The sequence below is a fragment of the Martes martes genome (assembly GCF_963455335.1).
Source record: "Martes martes genome assembly, chromosome: 7".
Lineage (NCBI taxonomy): Eukaryota > Metazoa > Chordata > Mammalia > Carnivora > Mustelidae > Martes > Martes martes.
The window spans coordinates 112,041,203-112,063,636 of record NC_137894.1 but is presented as its reverse complement, the minus strand read 5'-3'; the positions used below and the strand labels follow the sequence as shown (position 1 = coordinate 112,063,636).

Genomic DNA, 22,434 nt, shown 5'->3' with positions numbered 1-22,434 from the left:
ACCCACTGAGCCACCTAGGCACCCCTAGACCAATGTTTTCCACTGTCCTAGTGCTCCTGCTTTCTCTGACTCTGAGCTCTCCAGTGGGCTCTTCCCTCTGCTCAGAGCACTCTCGCCTGTACGCTGCCCACTAACTCCTGACCTTCCCTCAGGCCTCAGCTCAAATGCATTTCTTCAAAGAAGCTTTTCCTGATCTCCAGACCAGGAGGAGCTTCAGGCTATGACCTCCCAAACCTTTATTTTCCCTCATAACCCTCATCACAGTTTATTCAGGGTGATCACGTAAAGTTCCTCCCTGACAGGCCACAGGCTCTGGGAGGGCAGAGTTCATTTTTGCCTGGCTCCCTGCTGATCCTCAGTTCAGTGCCTCATACACTGTAGGAAGAGTATATTCGTTAAATGAATAAGTGAATGAATAAGGTACAAAACACATGAAAGTCTTTTAATAAAGGTGTAAAAGGTGTAAAAGCCTATACATATATTAGGTACCACAATGAGCATTTGACAAAATCTGATGATTATTAGATAATCTAACATTAAATCAGTAAAAATTTGTATTGTGTGAAGGAAACCTCTTCAATTTCTGTAAGATATATTCATTTAAATTGAGCTTGGAACATGTCTTTCCATCAAATGGAAATGAATTATCCAGTTATTGACTTGTTAAAACATCCTCTACCTCTACCGCTTGGAAGCCAGATATAAGCCTCTGATGGCAGAGCTGGAAGGAATAATTGAACAGGGAAACTGTTTGTTCTCAAAGAATTTTCATGGCCTTAATTCAAGACAGGATTACAGACTCACGAGTAAGCAAAACCAACTGTACTAATCTGAGAAATTCATGGCCACCCTGGGAATTAACATATCTAATCCAAGTCACCAGGAAAACTATGTTCTATTATCAATTAACACTCAAACAACAGGAAAACGATGATAGCATTATAATACAAAACAGACACAATAAAGCGATTCTCCTGGAAATTTCTTCAGGGATGGGCTGCTTACACTCCACTGGAATGAAGGAATCCTTAAGGAGGAAGGATTCCCACCTCCCCACTTCCTTCCCAACTGTCAGACTCCAACGGCTCCTCTCCTGCATAATCAGCCTCATAACACTCCCCAGACGCCAATCTTTGATCTCCAGGAGGAACAATGCGGTAACTGTTGCACTATGATAAGGGAAAACTTAACCAGGATCTGGAATTGGGCACCAAGAGCTAGAGGACTAGGGAGGTTTCACGACAACCGTGGTGGCCAGAGGGCTGTGGGAAAGCTGGACGAGCCTAGAAGGCCTAGAACCTAAATAGTTGGAGATTTGTTGCGTGTCCGTTTGCTCCAGCAGCTGGGAGCAGCGCCCTCCAGCCCAACCTGCGGACTACATTTCCCAGACGGCTTTGCTCCCTGGGCTGCCGTACTAAGATTAGGGCGTGTCTGGGAGGAGCCGCACGGTCCTCGAGCACTGCTGGGGCATCTCGCTCGGCTCCTACCTAGAGACACCGCAGCCGTTCGGCAAGATGATCGGGGTCCTGCTGCTCCTGCTCCTCCTTCTACCCCTTTTCCTGTACATCGCTGCACCCCAAATCAGGTCTGTGCAAATGTATTGCCTTCTCTTGAGAAGAATTCAGGAGGTCCTCACCGAACCTCTGCTTCCTGAAGAAGGAAAAGGAAAATCCCTGGGGGTTTTCCAAGTAGGTCGAGGCCGGATGTTCGGTTGGTTGGAGGAGGTCCAGCTGTCCTGGATACAGGGGAACGAGATCAGGAGACCCCAGGCGGTGGGAAGGGGCTGTAGTCCGGCTCACCTGACTCTGTTTCTCCCGATCCTTTTTTTCGTCTCAGAAACCCTTGCTTTCTGCTCGAGAGAACCCTGAGTGCAAGGCTACTCAAGACACTTAAGTTTCCAGCATTGGGAGATTTCAGACCCTAAAGTGGGGTGTGGACCTTAACATTCATTTTCCCTTTAGCTCCCACGCCTTGAACCAGCCCTATCGTCTTGCTTCCAGCCTTTCAAGTACGATGGAGCGATTCCACGTTTTGCTCTCTGAAACTGTCGGTGGGAATCGTGCGGTTTGCAGGCCCGTTGCTTGCTCTCTTGTTGCAGATAGATTCGCCTTTTTTCTGGGCGGGTGTTGTAGAGGAAAGAAATGGAAGGGTTTCATCATGAGCCGCATTGTGCCTTCAGAGCAGGAGTATCTGGGGGACCTGAATCATGCCCAGGGTTTGGGGGTGAGGCCGAGAGGAATAAGGATCGTGGTCCCCGGACCTGGTGACAAATCAGCCAATGGCTGGCTGAGTGCCGCAGAGAATCGGAGAAGAGGGGCACTAACGGCGCCTCCTGATTGGTTCTGAGTAAATCACCAGTAGTGACGGTGAACCAGAGACTGAAGAGACAGTCCTTCCTCGGAGGCGAGGGGCGGGGGGCGGGGGCGTGGTCACCAGCCACCCTCGTGCTCCTCTTTTACTTTTATTTTTCCTCCCTTCTGAACGCCTAGTGCTCCCACTCAGATGAGAATGCTTTGTATTTGTTTCCACCACAAGATCCTTTTACCCAAATAGAATCTCAGTGAAAAGTTAAGCCTGAACTGAAAGTAGTGCTCACACTGCTGCGAGATTTTTCTAAGGAAGATTTTACTGCAACCTTTATACTCCCCAGCCACTTGGCTAGGTCAGGGGAGCTAGCCCAGAGCTGGACTTTTCATAGTTGATTGTTTCTTTCATTCCTGTTGGTAAAGAGAAGAAAGAACTCAGTAGAGGTCCTGATACGTTGTCGCTCCTGGAGCGAACCCTGAAAGGATGTGAAAAACTGAGCAGGGAGGCTTGTTCTCTGAGGAGGAAGATATCTTTTGGTGAGCACCAGTTTGCTTCCTTACGGGCTTGTGTACCCCAAGCAGGTAGCTTTAGTGGCTAGGAGTGTGTGCCTTGCGACTCCCAGTTCAAAGAAGAAGGCTGAAATGCTCTTTAAAAGTGCATCTCCTGATTCTTTTAACTTGAGTCTTGAAATTTGCATAGAAGAAAAAAAGAACAATTTGAGACGTGCTGATCCCTGTTTGTGCATTCATTTCTTTGGAAAAGGAGGGGAGTGTAGTGCTTAGGAACAAGGACACTAAACCAGGACTCGAATCCCAGCTCCCGTTGGTACTGATTTATGTCTTTTCTTTGTCTTATTTTTGATTGTGTGTATGTGCGTGTTTCTGTTTGCTTTACCGCAGCAAACAAACTTCCATCATTTTAACTTTTTGTATTGGATTAGCTGCATATCAAGGCCAAAAAGTGCCAGTTGTGGACAGATTGTCATAAGTGGACCAGTTCTTGCTTCTTCTAGGCTGAGTCTTATGATTCCCTAAGCCTGTCAAAGGGCTCAAACTGAAGCCAGGTGCCTGGATAATCAAATACTTACCCAGTTCTTGTACTGCAGGGGGCAGCTCTAAGGTTTGCCCTTACAATAGAATCGTTTTTGTTCCCAAGCGAGAAGCAGAAAATTTTTTAGCAAAAGCCCTTGAGCAAGAGCAGAAGATTTTTCTTCAGTCTTCCTTAAATCTATAAAATGACAGCACTAGAAAGAACCAAAGCAAACTCTAGTCTTGGGATTGGAAGACATGGTAGTTACAGGAACCTCTGGCTAAGACAAGAAAGAAGAATTGATGAGCTCTCCTTCTCTACAGGAAAATGCTGTCTAGTGGGATGTGTACATCAACTGTCCAGCTTCCTGGGAAGGTAGCTGTGGTCACTGGAGCCAACACGGGCATTGGAAAGGAGACAGCCAAAGAACTGGCTCAAAGAGGCAAGCTCATCTGCTTCTAATTCCCTCCTAGTCCTGCCATTTTATCCCTCACAAGGATGACCATGCTCATTATTCCCTCCCAGTCTTGGAATTCAAGAACTTTCCAAGTGTCCCACAGATTCACTGCTCTGAACCTAGTATAATGCTCTCTATATAATGGACACTTCATATTTTGGCTTATTTTTCTTTTTTGTTGTTGTTGTTGTTCATCAAATACCCCTGTCATGAAGTAGGCATAAAATTCCCATTAAAAAAAAAAAAGTAGGGGCACCTGGGTGGCTCAGTGGGTTAAGCCTCTGCCTTCAGCTCAGGTCATGATCTCAGCATCCTGGGATCGAGCTCTGCATTGGGCTCTCTGCGCAGCAGGGAGCCGGCTTCCCCTTCTCTTTCTCTGCCTGCCTCTCTGCCTACTTGTGATCTCTGTCAAATAAATCAATAAAACATTTTTTTTAAAAAAGTAGAAAATAACATTTATAAGTCTGTAGGTCTATAGCATCCACTCAAAAGCAGAGCTGACGGTGTGTCTCTTTTATGTATTTGTTGACAGGTGCCCGTGTGTATTTAGCATGCCGGGATGTGCTAAAGGGGGAATCAGTAGCCAGAGAGATCCAGCTCATAACGGGGAACCAACAGGTATTAGTGCGGAAACTGGACTTGGCTGATACAAAATCTATTCGAGCCTTTGCTAAAGACTTCTTAGCAGGTAAGTACAGAACTGGAGATTATGTTGTTGATCTTGCAATCAACATGGCAGACTTGGTTAAAGGAAAAGATCCTTCTCTTTAATACATAGAAATACTAGATACATTATAATAAAAAATTTCATTCATAGCTGAACTCCTTAGTAACAAGTGGGAATCCTCAAGAAGCAGCAACAAAAAAGGAGTTTAAAAAGTCATAGCAGTGCATAAGAACTAAAGCCAAAAACCTCACGGGAGTATCAGAACTCAACATGAGCTTTAGGATCTGGAGTCTAAAGACACATACAAGGAAAGGAGATGAGGCCTCAGGACCTGAGAGTGGGGAGCTGTATCTTGGGCTCCACATAAGGTTGAGACTCACAAAAACTCATCAGGTCCATGGTATGGGGGCTTAAAAAAAAAAAGTAGGCCACCAGATCCAAGACATGGCAAAGAAGCTTATCTTCTCTTTAGGACATAGTGGTTAGAGAGTCATCTGCAAGATATTAGAACCTCAAGTTGGCATCATCTGTGGGGGAGAATTTATTACATCATCAAACAGTGTAAGAATCTTGAGCTGAGGAGTTAACATAAAACCCTGTAGTATCACATCAAAATCAAACCCAAGAGTACTCTGTAGGCATAACCCCTCATAACACATGGATCTTGGCCTCCCTAGGTAAAAAATGTCTATAGATATGAGCTCATAGTTAGAAATTACAAATCACATGAGAAAATAAACCACAAAAAGAGTTGCCAGATGCAACAAAGAGTTGAAACCAATATTTCTTTTGGCACCTTTTGGAGTTCTCCAGTGGCAAGGGGTGAGTACAGAACAGCCTGTTGGTTCTTGCTTGGACTCTTCTGATTCAGCTTGGGAAGTCCTTCTATTAGGAGAGGTGAACAGAACATTTTCCCAAAAGCAGTGAGTGAGTAGCTCCTTAAATGGAAAGATCGGAAAGGCAACTTGGTTGTATAAGATGGAATTTTGCTCTGTAGTAGGTAAGTAGGATTCAACTAAAGTCTTAAACAATGAAAAATGATACAAACCACATATGAAGGAGAAATGGAGGAAAGATTAAAGTAAGTTATGCATCCCCATTTTCAAAGCCCGCGTGTAAGGCAGATTTCTCAGATGTAACTGCTGTGGCTGGCTGCTTCCCCATCACATCTCCTCTTCCCTGCAGAGGAGAAACATCTACACATTTTGATCAACAACGCAGGAGTGATGATGTGTCCCTACTCTAAGACAGCAGATGGCTTTGAGATGCACATGGGAGTCAACCACTTGGGTAAGAAATCTGGTCTCATTACAAAACTAGAAGAAGCTTAAAGTTCTTCTTGGAAAACCTAGGGATCAGACTGAGCTGCCTCTGGGCCTTAAGAGACCATAAGTGGATAGTGAATACTCTGGTCCTTCCATGATAGCTCAGAGATAAACTTAGGCCTCCTCGAGGTGCCACCCACTTTTTAATTTGCGATCCAGATTCAACTTACCTTGGGGCTTTTTTGAACAGCCTCATTGGACTGGGGGCTGTGTTGCTTTCTTTGTGGGGAGATCCTTATGACTAGCATCAGGCAGAGGCTGCCTGCTCTTAAAGAGTGATATTAATCCAAGTTGGAAGGAGACAAGAGTTCATATTCACATAATCCATAGACCCCCCCTCATGGAGGGATGGCTGTCCTATTTCCCCAAACCCTCCGTGAGCTTGTTCTGCAGTTTATAATGAATTAATAAGGCAGAAAGCCTTGTTCCTATATTCTCTCCAGGGCTCACTATGACTCCCTTCACCCTGGCATTGGCCCTGAACTCTGTTAATTCTAGTTTTTCCCATAGGTCACTTCCTCCTGACCCATCTGCTGCTAGAGAAGCTGAAGGAATCAGCCCCCTCGAGGATAGTGAATGTGTCTTCCCTAGCACATCACCTGGGAAGGATCCACTTCCATAACCTTCAGGGCGAGAAATTCTACCATGCGGGTCTGGCCTACTGTCACAGCAAGTTAGCTAACATTCTCTTCACCCAGGAGCTGGCTCGGAGGCTCAAAGGTAGGCTTAGAAGAAGTAAGTATAGAGATACCAGTCAATGGAAAGTAGCAAAAATACTGTTTTCTGGAGCCCATTCCCTGGACAAACCTGCTGCCATGACTATAACTGGGTATTATTTTAGTAAATAGCCCACAGCTGAATATTGGAGGTGGCTGGCAGGAGATGGGGACATTCTGACTTTGAGTCGTAAGGCTTGACTTTTAGTACTTACTGGCTGTGTGACCTGCAACAAGTTTCTTAACTTTTCCAGACTTATTTCCTCATAAGTAAAATAGGACTACTTTATAGGTTATTGTCCTCGTTAAGTCAGGCCTCACAATCAAGCAAGGTTTTTTACTCATAATGAGACTAGATAGAAGGGAAGGACCTGGGGGCGCCTGAGTGGCTCAGTGGGTTAAGCGTGTGGCTGTTGGTTTTGATTTAGGTCATGGTCTCAGGTTGTGAGGTCAAGCCCTGGGTCTGGCTCTGGGCTCAGTGCAGAGTCTGCCTGAGATTCTCTCCATCCCCCTCTCTGCCCCTCCTGCACATGTGCTCTCTTGCTCTCTAAAATAAATAAATAAAATCTGGAAAAAAAAAAATGGCAGAGGGAGGGACCTGAGCTGGCACTAGATACAACCATTAGGATAAAAAAGGTCCTGGGACTATGGGGGTGGTGGTGGGGGGGGAGTGTCTTCCTAACAGCAAAAGGTTAAATAAGAGAGAAATGTATGCTTGAAGAGGGGAGTCTCCAGTCACAAATATACAGAGGTCCTTAACACTGTCTACTCTGAATTTTCGATAAAGAAGGGTAATCCAGGGTGGACAATTAGAGTCACTTGGGAGTTGAGACAGGCAGAATTTTGGCTAGGAATCAGACACAGGAGCCCCATCGTTGGTACGGGATCATCAAGCTACATGGAAATTAGATGGGTTACAGAGTGGGTGGGATGAGGCATCTGGGGATATTGAGAAACATTCCAGGCAGACGGAAGAGAATGCACAAAGCTCTAGGTTCAGGGTCAGTAATTGAGAGGCTGCTGTGATTAAAATGTAGAAAGCAAAAGGAGCAGAGGTCTGAACTGAGACAGTGGACAGAGTCAAAACCCTTAGAGTCTATGGTAAGGACTTTAGTGGAAGAGCAGGAGAGAACCTTCAGAATGAAAGCTTTTTTAAAATGGGGACCAGAGTGTGTGCAGCAGGTGATTTCTGTAGTCTAGGTGAGAAGTGAGGGTGTCCTGGACTAAAGTGGTGGAGATGGAGGGTAGTGGACACTCCTAAGAGATGGTTACGATGGGAAACCCCCAGGGCTTGTTGATGGATATGTGTGGTAAGGTGGGGAATGGTCAAGAACTGCTCTGTGTGCCTGCCTGATTGTGAGTTACAGAACACTGCAAGATCCAGGTTTGGCCTTGAAAGTATGAAGTTAGTTTTGGACCTCTGTGTCAGCATTACTACGGGTCATCTAGAGAAGGTATCAAGGGACGCCTGGGTGGCTCAGTTGGTTAAGCCTCTGCCTTCGGCTCAGGTTATGATTCCAGGGTCCTGGGATCGAGCCCCGAATTGGGCTCCCTACTCAGTGGGGAGCCTGCTTCTCCCTCCGCCTGCTGCTTGTGCTCTCTTTCTCTCTGACAAATACATAAATAAACTCTTAAAAAAAAAATAGAGTAGATGTCAAGTTGGAAATAATATATGTCCATAGTCCTTTATCTGCAATCATGAAATCCACAAAGACCTGAGAATTCCATTTTTTTGGAAGCTTGACTCCAAAGCTCATTTGGCAGCAAAGCCTCCCTTGTACCAAGGAGATTAGGTAATAAGAAGTATATGTATCTGTGTCATATTATTTTTCTAAAATCAGTAAAAATTTGGAAACCTCTCTGGCCCCAAGGTTCTAGTAAAGAACTGGGGACCTGACCTAGCACATGCCTAAGTGTCATTTAGCACTTACCATGTACCAGAGACTATCGAGTCTCTTATAGATATGAAACCGTTTAATCCTCCAAACCACCTTGTGAGGTGCAGGTATTAGGATTATCCCCATTTCAAGAGGAAAGTGAATCACAACATAGGGAGCTTGCCCGGGGTACAGCTGGCATTCGAAACTGGACAGTCTGACCACAGAGCCCGTGCCCTTAGCCACTCAGAGTCAGCTAAGAGTTCAAAGGAGTACTATGTGCATAAAAATGTGCATGCCATATAGTTATAGAGAGGGAGTTTAGCAAGACATGGGAACTCCAGCATTTGCAGTTTGGGTAGAAGATGAGGCACTGGTCCAGGAAACTGAGAGGAAACAACAAGAAAGGTTTGGAAAAACAGAAGAAGTGTGGGATCACAGCAGCCAATAAAAGGGCAGCTTTGAAGAAAGAGTGATCCCTAGAGTCAAAGTGCGGGAGAGAGGTTTGACTCCGGGCTCTAGTGTTTCCTTTATTATTATTATTATTTTTTAAGATTTTATTTATCTGTCAGAGCACAAGCAGGGGGAGCAGCAGAGGGAGAGGGAGAGGCAGACTTCCCATCAAGCAGGGAGCCCGATGCGGGGCTCGATCCCAGGATCCTGAGATCATGAGCTGAGCCAAAGGCAGTTGCTTAGCCGACTGAGCCACCCAGGCGCCCCTCTGCTGTTTCCTAATAGTTAATAACCTCTTTGAGCTTTAATCCTAATCTGTGAAATAGGGAGGTGTAAGTTACTGTGAGGAGTGCTTATAATACCATTGTGGGAAGGGAGTCTTCCTGGGGTTAAATGTTTATTCATGGCCCCTGCTGTCCTCGGCTGTCCAGCAATATCAAGTCCTGCCTTCCTCTCTCTATGGGGCACCCCCATTAGGCTCTGGCATTACGGCGTATTCTGTCCACCCGGGCACAGTCAAGTCTGAACTGATTCGGCACTCGTCCTTCATGAAATGGATGTGGTGGCTTTTCTCCTTCTTCATCAAGACCCCTCAGCAGGGAGCACAGACCAGCCTGTATTGTGCTCTCACGGAAGGACTTGAGATTCTAAATGGGCATCATTTCAGGTATGAATGTGTCTGTTTTTGAAGATGGGGTTTTTGTGGCTCAAGGGAAATAATCTGGAATTGTCTGGTATACTGTACTCCTACATTGTGCGGCATAGCTTATGTCTTTTGACTAGTGTTTTTACCTTGTAGTAAGGGGGTTGACTCATTTGCATTTTTCATGGTACTGCTAGGTTTGGTTTTCTCCGTGGCTATCTTTTATGATGTTTTCTGGTTGTTTCTGTTCTTCCTACCTTTTGTTATGTCCATCGAGTTTTCTTTGTTCCTTTTTGGACTCCTTGTTCAATTTTTTTCCCCCTGTACGTTAGAAAGAATTTGAGGGGCACTTGGGTGGCTCAGTTGTTAACCGTCTACCTTCAGCTCAGGTCATGATACCAGGGTCCTGGGATCAAGCACTGCATCAGGCTCCCTGCTCAGTGGGAAGCCTGCTTCTCCCTCTCTCTCTGCCTGCTGCTCCCCTGCCTGTGCTTCCTCTCTCTGTGTCAAATAAATAAATAAAATCTATTAAAAAATTGAAATTTTAGCATGTTCTTACCTCCCCCTTCAAGATTTTATGGAAATAACTTGAAATTTTAGAGAAAGTGCTGTAAATAAATTAAAATTGGAAAGAAAGGTAGAGAGATCATGAAAGGCCCATAACGCCAGGCTTGGAGAGGAGGCACAGAAGTTGTTCCAGTAGAGAAAAAAATAATCTGCACAGAGAAACATCCCTGGTGACTTTGCTTGATGAATGAGTAAATAACCTAAGTGAGAGAGAATGAATTCCTGATTTAGGGTAATGACAGTTGGAATACAAAGAAGGGTTAAGTGGGAGAGGCCCTGAAAAGGCGGAATTTTTATGGCTTGATGACTAAATGAGTGAGGGGTCTGGGAAGAGTTAGTGACCTGGGATCAAGCCTGACTTACTAGGAGACTGATGATGACATCAACTGAGACAGCGGACTTGGAAAAACCATGTGTAGAGCTTAGAGTTCTTTGATTCCAGAGCAGGGGAAACAGACTCATGCTAACTTAAGCAAGAAGGGAATTTATTAAAATATGAGCGTTCTCCTAAGAACCAAAGAGAAAACTGAAGAGCCAGGCTTAGAACAGACAGAGTGGCCAGTCAGCTGGTGGGGGCACTGCTGCTGGAATGAGTATAAGACAGTTATCCTCAGTCTTTGTTGCTCACCATTTGCCCTCTAGCAAGGAAGCACTACATCTTCCATCCTCTCATCCTCACTCCCTTGGTTAGGCGGAGATAGGCACTCGATTAATGGGGTCTTCATACTATGGGAAAGAGGTCATTCCTCAGAAAGGGATCAGGTTGCTGTTGCCAAAAGAATGTGGATGGGGGTGCCTGGGTAAGCGTCTGAGTCTTGATCTCGGCTCAGATCTTAATCTCAGGGTTGCTGGGCGTGGGGGAGGCTCTCCTCCTTCCTCTGCCCCTCTCTCCCTCCCTCTGCCCTTTTCCCTCCTTAAAAAAAAAAAAAAAAGAATGTGGAAAGGATCAGTTGCCCACCACGTAGTAAACCAGGCTCTGTCGGTATTCAGTGTGTATCCATAAGATGCCATGTGAGTAGAAGTGTAGAGCAGATAGTTGGAAATGTGCAGCTAAAATCCAGAGAGATAAATTTATGACTGGTTTCTTCTTCCCTGGAGATTTTGAGGTTTTGACTGAATAGTTTAAAGCAAGTGAGCCTCAAATCCATGACATAGTAATTATTTAATTGACTTTTGAAGAGCCTTCCCAGTGCCATGGATTCTTAATTTTAAGCATTTTGAAGATCCAGAAGCAGCTGTGTTGACCAGTCAAGAAATTAACATAAGTCTGTCTTGACTGAAGCATCAGAAACTTTGCACTGGTTATTCTTCCTGACTGAGACAACAATTCTATTTTTTGTCTCTATGGATCTGTCTGTACTGGACATTTCCTATCAATGCAGTCATATAATAGTGGCCTTTTGTGACTGGCTTCTTGCTCACCTAGCAGAATGTGTTCAAGGTCCTCTATCCCAAAGCATGTATCAGTACATCATTCCTTTAGTTGCCACATTTTATTTTTCCATTCATCAATTGTGGGCATTTGGGTTATCACTTTTTGGTTAGTTGAATAATGATGCTATGATATTTGTGTTCAGATTTTTATATGGTGATTTCTCTTGGTTTATATACCTAGAAATGGAATCCCACTGAAATATGGATCATATGTCAACTCTGTGTTTAACTGTTAAGGAACTGTCAGATTGTTTTCCCAAGTGGCTGTACCATTTCATGTTGCCACTAGCAGTGGATGAGGGTCCCAATCTCTCCACACCTTTCCTTACACTTATTACCTGTCCTTTTGATTTTAAGCCATCCTGGTAAGCATGGAGTAATTTTTCTACTCAAGTTTTTCTATTTTTTCTCATTATGGTTTTCATTTGCATTTTCCTGCTAATGATATTTAGCATCTTTTCATGCGCTTATTGTCCATTTGTTTATCTTTGTTGGAGAAACATTTATTCAAATCCTTTGCCCATTTTTAAAATGGATCATTATCTTTTTATTATTTAATTGTAACAGTTCTTTATATAGTTATAAATATATATATATATATATACAGTTCTTTATATAGTCTATATGCAAGTCCCTTATCAGATGTGTGATTTATAAATATTTTCTCCCATTCTTTGGTTTGTCTTTTTACTTTCTTTATGGTGTCTTTTGAAGCAGAGAAGTTTTGATGGAGTCTAATTTACCGATTTTTTTCTTTGGTCACTTGTGCTTTTGGTTCCGTATCCAAGAAACCATTGCCTAACCGAAGGTCACAAAGATTTACTACTATGTTTTCTTCTAACACTTTTATAATTTAAGCATTACAGTTTGGTCTATGATTCATTTTGAATTAATTTTTACATATGGCATGAGGTAGGGGTCTGTCTTCATTTCATTTTTGCATGTGGATATCCAGTTGTCCCAGAACTGTTTGTTGAAAAGATTATTCTTTCCATTGAATTTTCTTGGTAGCTGTATTAAAATTCCTTGGGCTGGGGCACCTGGGTGGCTCAGTTGGTTGAGTGTCCAACTCTTGATCTTGATCTTGGCTGTGAGTTCAACCCCCCACATTGGGCTCCAAAAAAAAAAAAAAAAAAAATTCCTTAGGCTGCTATAACAGAATACCAGAAATTAATTTCTCACAGTTCTGGGAATGGGAGTTCAAGATCAAAGTGCTGGCAGGGTTGGTTTCTGGTGAGGCCTCTATGCCTGGCTTACAAAGGGCTGCCTTCTTGCTGTGTCCTCAGATGGCTTTCACTCTATATGTGCACACTCCTGGTGTCTCCTCTTCTTATAAGGACACTAGACCTGTGGAATTAGGGCCCTACCTGTATAACCTTACTTACCCTTAATTATCTCCTTAAAAGCCCAATCTCCGGCTATAGTCATGTTATAGATTAGGGATTCAACATATGGACTTGGGGGGACATGATTCAATCCATTATAGATTTATCAAAAATCAGTTGACCATAAATGTAAGGGTACTTCTACACTTAGAACAGTTCTGTTCTATTCATTTATATGTCTATCCTTATGCACAGTGTCTTGATTATTATGGCTTTGTAGTAAGTTTTGAAATTGGTCTTTTTATATATATTGATTGATACTTCTCAAAACCCTACTGGGGGGCGCCTGGGTGGCTCAGTGGGTTGGGCCTCTGCCTTCGGCTCAGGTCGTGATCTCGGGGTCCTGGGATCGAGCCCCGCGTCGGGCTCTCTGCTCGGCGGGGAGCCTGCTTCCTCCTCTCTGTCTCTGCCTGCCTCTCTGCATACTTGTGGTCTGTATCTGTCAAATGAATAAATAAAATCTTAAAAAAAAAAAACAAAAAAACCCTACTGGAAAAACCAGCACCATGACTGTGCTGCTGATGCCATAACCACACGTAGGTAGCTTTTACTCTGGTATTTGAATAAATTTTACAGCATGTCATAAATTATGACACAAGGCACCTTCCTGTCCATTGTGTCATTTGCTATTCATTGTAATCTTGCAAAGAACATAAGGCATCATGCAGTAGAGGCTATAGAGGCTTACAAAGGCCAGCTCATTTCTAGAGTCTTACAGAGCCTTTGGCTCTCTGTGATGGTCTTTCTGCTCAGCAGTGGCAGGTTGTGCTGGTCATGCTGGTAAGTTCCCTAAAACAGAAGTACTATACTTACAAGGCTTGTTTTGTAATTGTGAACGTATCTTTAAGTGGTGTTTCTCAAACTTTCATGTGCTTTAGAACCATCTGAGGGACGCCTGGGTGGCTCAGTCGGTTAAGCCACTGCTTTTGGCTCAGGCCATGATCCCAGGGTCCTGGGATCGAGTCCCGCATCGGGCTCCTTGCTCCACAGGGAGCCTTCTTCTCTCTCTGCCTCTGCCTGCCACTCTTCCTGTTTGTGCGTGCTCTCTCTCTCTGACAAATAAATAAATAAAATCTTTAAAAAAAAAAAAAAAAGAACCATCTGAGGAAATGGCTGAAGACAAATTCCTGGGCCTCTGCCCTCCAGATTCTGACTCAGCAGGTTCAGAGGGGGCCTGAGAATTGGCATTTCTAACAAACTCCCTGATGATGCTCCCGCTAGTCCATAACCTACTCTTTGATTAGCAGTGTCTTTATGGACATAGTGTTGAGAGTTTGCTTCATGTGCTTTTTTCAGACTTGTCAACTTTCCTTTCACCTTCAGAATTTGCTAAGGATGTCCTGGAAGCAGTTCTCTTGAAATAGTATATAACTTCTTACATTGCTTCTTATGTGACTTAAAAGATTACAGTCCATTTACTCAGTCACTTTTCAAAAAACCCTTTATTGAATACCCACTGTGTACTAGATGCAGCTAATGAAAAATGAGTAAAATGTTCTTTGAGAAAATTTTCTGGGCAGTGCAGAGTTTGAATACCCCTCCTGCATTTAATGGGGATTTTGAATTATGGAGATTACAGCAATGAAGAGAAGGTATATGAAACACACAGTACTTTATTGTTACATTTCTTTTATGCTATCATCTTTTCCTTCCTTCATTGTTTATGAGGCTGGCTTTACTTGTTATTTGAGTTTAAAAACACTTATAATTGGGGGTGCCTGGGTGGTACAGTTGGTTAAGTGTCCAGCTGTTGGTTTTGGCTCAGGTCATGATCTCAGGGTCATGAGTTTGAACCCTGCATCAGGTTTCACGTTCAGTGGGGAGTCTGCTTGGGATTCTCTCCCTTTCCGTCTGCCTTTCCCCTGGTATGCACTCTTTTTCTCTCAAAAATAAATAAATCTTTAAAAAGATTTTTAAAAAAGTTGGGGCGCCTGGGTGGCTCAGGAGGTTAAGCCTCTGCCCTCGGCTCAGGTCATGATCTCAGGGTCCTGGGATCGAGCCCCGCATCGGGCTCTCTGCTCAGCAGGGAGCCTGCTTCCCTCTCTCTCTGCTTGCCTCTCTCTCTGCTTCCCTCTTTCTCTCTGCTTGCCTACTTGTGATCTCTCTCTCTCTGTGTCAAATAAATAAAATCTTTAAAAAAATTTTTTTTAAAGTTATAATTGCAGTAGGCCAGAAATAGTAAGGTGTTTTTTTTTTTTTTAGGATTTTATTTACTTATTTGTCAGAGATAGATCACAAGTAGGCAGAGAGGCAGGCAGAGAGAGAGGGGGAAGCAGGCTTCTTGCTGAGCAGAGAGCCCAGTCGGGGCTTGATCCCAGGACCGTGAGATCATGAGCTGAAAGCAGAAGCTTAACCCACTGAGCCACCCAGGCAACCCCAGAAATAGTAAGTTTTGAGGGTGGTTTTGTTTATTTGTTTTTACCACTCTAGGCATCTGTAACCAGTGTAATCTCAGCAACAAGACACTGTACAAGGTCCTGTGTGAACAGCTAGACATACATAGGTGTCAGGTGGGCACTGATATTAATTAAATATATACATATAAAGGGGAATATAAAGACTAAATGTTATGCATTATATATCAGACATTCTAGTCAGAGGAAGTCTTGTGAGGAGATCTAAACAGTAATTACATTTTCTTTGGGGTAAGGATTAGAGAATGAAGAGAAGACAAAGACTGGCCCTATGAAGTGTATAGAGGACATGTGATCCCTATGTTGTTTTTCTGTCACATTCCTTGTTCCAGGCAGAGAACAGACTCCATTCATAAACCCTGTGTTTTTCTCTTTTCCTTCTAGTGACTGCAGTGTGGCTTGGGTCTCTGCCCAGGCTCGGAATGAGACGATAGCAAGGCGGCTATGGGACGTCAGCTGTGACCTGCTGGGCATACCTATGGAATGACAGGTGGTGGCAGGTGGACTCAAGAGAAACCTCCAGCAGACTACTCAGTACTCCCTGCCAAAATGATTCTCCTTCATGACGGCCAAAACCTTGAGCACAAAGAAAACAAACCTTCCAGGCTTGCCTGCTTGATGTCTGATAAAAGCCCAATGTACACTGCCAGATTGATCAAAATACCCTGCATTAGTCCAGATTGACTTTGCTCTTGTTACTGCCAGACTTACAGGAGGTATCCTAGGATAAAATCTTCATATGACCTGCAAACTCATATTTGCCTTCTGAAACCTACTACCTAGGAGAATCTTAGCTATGGCAGGGTCAATTTATGGCAGTTTTGATTAGTTTCTACCAACTTTGTTAACCATATAGTTCCTCCCAGCCACCAACCAGCTTTTTTTTCAGGAGGGCTGTACTGCAGCCCCAGTTGAACTCCCACAGTCAAGAGCAGGGCTCATCCCTCACCTGTTAAGAAAACCATCATAAGCCAACATCTGGATTCTTCCAGGAAACTCTTAACTGAATCTGGATTATGGCATGGGCTTTATCTCCGGCAACCTAAAGCCACTGCTGTTAAGACACCTTTACATGTCTGGACCACAGAAGAGCTTCCTTTTCTAAGAAGTTTGTGGGGTTGGGAGGATGGCAGAAATTGGGGGGGGAGGCAGAAATAAAAATCAAGTTTAAGCCATCATTTTCCTACTGTTTCTCAGGCCAGCAAGTGGGTAAAGAAAGGAGCAGTACTGGAAGGTAGACAACCTACCTGACTTCAGTTTACGGACCCCAGACCCATGGAGGCCTTCTTGTGCCTTAGTTTCTCTTAGAAAACCGGAAGAAGAAGAGAAAGGCTATTTGGTGATTGTCACTGAGTATATCTTTATATGTGTTCTTATATAGCATGCAATTGGGATTATTTTTACAAAATTCAAAATAGCTACAAAGGATCAGTATTAAACTGGACGCTGGGGCAGGTAAGTGTTCAAAGATGGAGTAAACAGTGTCATCCAGTCTTTAATACAAACCAGTGGTGCTACAAAGGGAAACAGATTGTATATATGTGGATAACTACTCACCAAAAAGCACATGGGTAGCAGGGAAGAATTCCAAAAAAGAGAAGAATCCTGGAGGATAATGCGAACAGTGAAGGGACTAGTTAAAGAATAAAACAAACAAACAAAAAAAACAGCTAAAGATGGCAATACGTAACTATGGAAGAATTAGCAAGACTGATCCTACACTGTCTTTAACAAGCACCAATCGACTAATGTGGTAGAAAAGACCCCAAACAAAAAACCCCAATTCTTTATTAGGCAAAATTGTCCTAAGAACTGATCTATAATTTACAGTCAATTTAATAATCTTCAGGGCACTTCCTTACATTATCTTGACAAGATTAAAATGTCTGTATGCTAAAAACCTACACTTAATTTGGAAAACTTTTATCAAAGGTAATGCTGCCATAGGAAATGGAGGAATTAGTAATGTTCCCATCACTTGTTTGGAGTATATTATTCTAATAGTTTGTGATTGTCTTGGACTGACAATTACATATTCACTTTGGTGGGGGAAAGAGTTATAGGACCACAGTCTTCTCATATTTGTAAATGAATATTCTTTTGTTGAACTTGCTTTGACTTTTAAGGTATATAATTTAGAAATGGTCATTTTATGGAAAAATTGGAAAATTTTAATAAGTTAAGTAGCATCATTGAACTAATATTTTACTTAATTTATGTTGAACTGTCAATGACAAATAAAAATTTTTTGATTATTATTTTTTTTAAAGATTTTTTATTTATTTATTTGACAGACAGAGATCACAAGTAGGCAGAGAGGCAGGCAGAGAGAGAGGGAGGAAGCAGGCTCCCTGCTGAGCAGAGAGCCCGATGCAGGGCTCGATCCCAGGACCCTGACATCATGACCTGAGCCGAAGGCAGAGGCTTTAACCCACTGAGCCACCCAGGTGCCCCCTGATTATTATGTTTTTATTCATCAAAATAACTAAGAATTAAATGAAAGTTTAGAGTCAACGGAAGAAAACAAAGTTTAATTATAAGAAGAGAACACTTTTCATTATTATAGTTATATAATCGTTTCTCATTTTTAAGGATAATTTGTCCCAGAATCTAGCCACAATACAGCCTCAATTCAGATGTTATAACTTAATGTGTGATAATGTGATTGTTGATTCACCCATTTGTCTACTTGTCTTTTATGGTACTGTTCAAAGATCCCTTTTTCCACATCTCCTTTTTGTACCTGCCCCTTCTCTTAACAGTGCTGTGGGACTTATGACAGTACAGTTCTACTAACTATCTCAGATTTTGCGGTCTCTATACTCAGTGAACATTAGGAGCTCAATGCGTGTGTTGAATCAGTGGTAAGTGAATCAGTTTAATAAAAAATACAGGTCCAGGAGTTATAAATCACCACATCATTTCCCCCTGAACAGTCATATATCTTTTAATATGTCTGGGCTGTTTTATATCTTGGGCTGCCAAGCAAATACTTCAGAAAGGGCTTCGAAAAGAAAATCATGAAATAAGTTGGAAAGAGGAATTTCCCGCCACTGAACCATGAAAACCCACGAAATGCAGAGAAGGACTCTGTGATTGTTAACACATTACATGGTGGGAAAGAGACCTGATGAAGCCGGGGCCGCCTTGCTCACCACATTATAAAATAACCGCGCGCGGAGTGGCTCTTTTATTCAGCAACGTAGGCCCATACCTGGTGTGATGACTACGCCTAACATTGACAGAGACCTGCTGAGTGAAGGAATGCACTAGGCGAGCCCAGACGCGAGAGGCTGAGCGTGTGTTTTGGGAGTCACACTGGAGACCATTTCTGCAAGCATATGACCCTGGTCAGTTGACTAGCCCAGTGAAAGTGCTTTACCGCTCGAGGGCAAGCTGGAACCTGGCCCGGCTGGCTTTCCGGGGCTGAAAGCTAACGTTTAGTCAGGACGCGAACTGAGGAAGTCAGAGCGGAAGTCAGAGCGGTCAAACAGTGAGATGACAGTGAGGATAATTTCCAGTCGCTTACTGATACCAAACTATAGCGTGTCCGCACAACCCACTGCGGCTGCGGCGCCGACAGAACCACCGCCCCCATCAACGCGTGACCACGGAGTCCGGGCGTCTTTCGTGCCGAACTACAGCTCCCAGCATGCACTGCAGCGTTCTCCCCCCCCCCCCAAGGCGGGAGCCGTGGGGACAGGTCGGCGCGCTGCCCGTCCCGCGGGTCCTCATAGTCCCTTCTGCTGTGGCGCTCTCTCCAATCCTGGACAGGGTATTTCCGGGGTTTCAGGACTGCCTCTCGCCCGGCCCGCTGCCACTCTCTCAGGAATTGTCCGGGCGGGCAGCCAACCCGACTTTCCGTCAGGCTTTCGCGCCCGGCGCTCCCTCAGTGACGGAATGTAGGGGGGGTGGGCATTCCGGCTCGGGAGGACCCCGCCGCGGCCCCGGAAGCGTCTTGTCCTCGGCAGTGGTGGAGGCGGTCGCCGTGATGTCTGCGGGGCTGGGCGGCTGACCGCCCGGATAGGAGCGGGCCCAGTGCCCCAAATCTCGGTGGCCATTGCTGGAGCGCGGCCTGCGCCATGGCCACCTCCGCCGCCTCCTCAGAGCATTTCGAGAAACTTCACGAGATCTTCCGCGGCCTCCATGAAGACCTGCGAGGGGTGCCGGAGCGGCTCCTGGGGATGGCAGGGACAGGTGAGGCGAGGGCTGGACGAGCCGTGGGGAACTCGGCCCCGCGCGGGTCTAGGGAATAAGAGGTCCCCCCCACACCCCCACTCTTCTCCTGAACTGGGTCTCTCTTCCCATAGGATGCATATTCTCAGACACGCCCCCTAGGGTTGGCTGGGTCTCGGCGCTCAGGATTTCCGTGCTACCACTTGAGGGTGCTTGGGGGTGAACCTCGGAGTGTTGTCTCCTAGGCATTCTTCCTCTTGATCCTGCTGTGCCGTCAAAATTTTGTCTCATTTTCACCCTGGCAAGAAGAGCATAGGAGACTGGTTTTTCATAACTGCCTGTACATTTTATTTTGTGCATTTAAAAGCGTTCTCAAGAGAAGTCTGTAGTTCTCACCCGACTGGCAAAGGATCCATAGCACCAAAAGGCTAAGAAGCCAAAGGAAGAATAACTTTGGGGTTGGTAAAGTATCAGGTTGGGGTGGCGGGGTGTTTAAAGTCAGGATTGTGGGTTTAGGTGTGGTCCTCCTAGGTACTTTTATGCTTAAAATGTTTCCTATTTCTTGATACCAAAATTCAGGTGGATGCAAGCTTTGCCTGGTGGAGTTAGTTTTCCAATTAAATCCCTAGGAAGACCCGCCAGGTTCTTTGCCACTCCAAACAAATAGATCTGATGTCAAGGCTGATAAGACTTGGTTTTGTTTTTACTTAAGGTTCAGGGCTTGAGAGTGTTTGCTCTGCGAGTTTCCTGAGGTCAGGTGAATTGAATGACTCTGGTGAGAATGCCAGAGAATGTTAAAGGTGTTTATTGAAAGAGACTGCTGTGTTCCAGGCATTCTGGTAAATGCTGGTAATATTGCAAATTATTGCGGTGAGGAGACTTACAAATTCTTGTTCTAGTGGGTTGATGATATATAAATATTAAGAGGAAAGTAATGCAGGTCAAAGGAATGGAAGGGAGGACTCTAATATTAAATAGGGTGGCTGTGAAAGGCTTTGAGAAGGTGGCATTTGAGCAAGGACTTGAATGAATTAAGAGAGTATGTGAAAATTTGGGAGAAGTGAGGAGGACAGAATAGCATTGCAAAGGTCCTTAAGCAGAAATGAGCTTGGTGGTTCTAGAAAGAGCAAGGAGGCCGGTGTGAAATGAGCAAAGGAGACAGTAGTAGCGGACAAGGCCAAAAAGAGGTAGGCAGGGCTGGATCACCTGTGGCCTTATAGACCCTAGTGAAAGATTCACACTTAATGTGATGGGATGCACTTACAGGGTATTGAGCAAGAGAGTGATGGGATCTGATTTACATGGTTGAAAAATAGACCATTTTTTCAGCTCAGTGCTGAATTAAATTTTGCAGTGTTCATTTATGGAGGTTAATAGCGCAAAAGGGTATTCCATTTTGAAAAACAGAAAACTGAGTTATGTTCACCTTTATCATCTACCTAACCTTCTCATTACTACAAAGAGGACAATTAAAAAGGTATGAATGGCTACCCAGGAACACAATACTCTTAATACAAGTTGCTGGAAACAGAATTGGTTGTTTAATGGGTAAATAAATACAGTGTACACCTATCCATAGGCTAAAAAAAGAATTTCAACAGCTTTCAATCTCTGCTCTCTACTTTGTTCACACTGTTCAATAAATGTTTGTTGAATAAGTTGAATTTAGCAGAGCAAACACACAGTACCTCATCTCTGAATCCTTTTTTCTAATTCTGAGATTACTTCATACGCTTTCCAGAGCTTTAATTTCCATCATGAATTATTAGGTTCTGAATAATGTACATAACACAGCTCTTGCGTTTGCCTATCCTCTATAAATGAACTCATCTGGTTCTTAATAAATACTTAAAAATAATTATGTATCGGTCCCTGTCCTGGGCCCTACGAAGTTTCAAGAGTTCTTGCCTTAAATGGGACTAGATTTACAACAGAGTTTGTGATTGGTCCTAAGATGGTTTTGAGACCATAAAGAAAAGGCTTACTTGGGTGTTGGGAGAGGGAAGCTTTGCAGAAAGGAGAACTGAATATAAGAGGTTGAATGGGAGTTTGCCAGACAGAGGGAAATGGGAAGAATCAACAACAGAATAGAAAGTTGAATACTGGGGCGCCTGGGTGGCTCAGTGGGTTAAGCCTCTGCCTTCGGCTCAGGTCATGATCCCAGGGTCCTGGGATCGAGCCCCGCATCAGGCTCTCTGCTCAGCAGGGAGCGTGCTTCCCTTCCTGTCTCTCTGGCTGCCTCTCTGCCTACCTGTGATCTCTGTCTGTCAAATAAATAAATAAAATCTTTAAAAAAAAAAAAAAAGAAAGTTGAATACTCACAACCAGACTGGAGCTTGGGGTATGTGTGGGAGAATAATAGTAGATGAGCAGGGTGAGACACAGCCAGATTGTGGAGGGACCTGTATATCTCATTAAGACATTTGGGCTTCGGGCACCTGGGTGGCTCAGTTGTTAAGCAGCTGCCTTCGGCTCAGGTCATGATCCCAGGGTCCTGACATCAAGGCCCACATCAGGCTCCCTGCTCGGTGGGAAGTCTGTTTCTCCCTCTCCTGCTCCCCGCTGCTTGTATTCCCTCTCTCTGTATCTCTCTCTCTGTCAAGTAAATAAAAATCTTAAAAAAAAAAAAAAAAGACATTTGGGCTTCTCAAAGAGTACTTGACATATAAGAAGTACTCAGGAGGGGTGCCTGGGTGGCTCGGTGGGTTAAAGCCTCTGCCTGCAGTTCAGGTCATGATCCCAGGCTCCTGGGATCGAGCCCTACATCGGGCTCTTTGCTCAGCAGGAAGCCTGCTTCCCTTCCTCTCTCTCTGCCTGCCTCTCTGCCTGCTTGTGATCTATCTCTCTGTCAAATAAATAAATAAAATCTTAAAAAAAAAAAAAAAGAAATATAAAAGAAACATGCTTATTTGGGTTGTAGATGAAAGCATCAGGGTGCTTATAGAATAGAGAGCATAATGTATATCCAGTCTAGCCCTTCAAAG

General features: G+C 44.1%; 2 protein-coding genes across 6 annotated transcripts in view; both read left to right on the top strand.

Moving 5' to 3' along the window:
• Positions 1 to 1,429: 1,429 nt before the first annotated feature.
• Positions 1,430 to 17,532, top strand: RDH11 (retinol dehydrogenase 11). The gene is made up of 7 exons (XM_080808234.1): positions 1,430 to 1,585; positions 3,660 to 3,778; positions 4,326 to 4,481; positions 5,646 to 5,750; positions 6,296 to 6,505; positions 9,309 to 9,498; positions 15,659 to 17,532. Exons 1-7 carry the CDS (start codon positions 1,515 to 1,517, stop codon positions 15,759 to 15,761), a joined length of 954 nt encoding a protein of 317 aa, XP_080664360.1. The 5' UTR covers positions 1,430 to 1,514; the 3' UTR covers positions 15,762 to 17,532.
• Positions 17,533 to 18,949: 1,417 nt separating this feature from the next.
• Positions 18,950 to 22,434, top strand: part of VTI1B (vesicle transport through interaction with t-SNAREs 1B) — a 32,652-nt gene continuing 29,167 nt past the window's right edge. For all 5 annotated transcript variants that reach the window (XR_013967091.1, XR_013967092.1, XM_080808030.1 and 2 more), the window contains exon 1: positions 18,950 to 19,471. Coding sequence is in view for 3 of the 5 variants with exons in the window: in XM_080808030.1 (XP_080664156.1) it covers positions 19,357 to 19,471 (115 nt within the window). In the remaining 2 variants the exon portion in view is untranslated. The remainder of the gene's footprint in view (positions 19,472 to 22,434) is intronic.

Excerpts from the sequence above, each read along its gene's own strand:
- RDH11 (XM_080808234.1), top strand. The coding sequence starts at position 1,515 with ATGATCGGGGTCCTGCTGCTCCTGCTCCTCCTTCTACCCCTTTTCCTG. Across the intron at positions 4,482-5,645 it reads TGCTAAAGACTTCTTAGCAG|AGGAGAAACATCTACACATT; the intron begins GTAAGTACAGAA and ends TCTTCCCTGCAG. Across the intron at positions 9,499-15,658 it reads CTAAATGGGCATCATTTCAG|TGACTGCAGTGTGGCTTGGG; the intron begins GTATGAATGTGT and ends TTTTCCTTCTAG.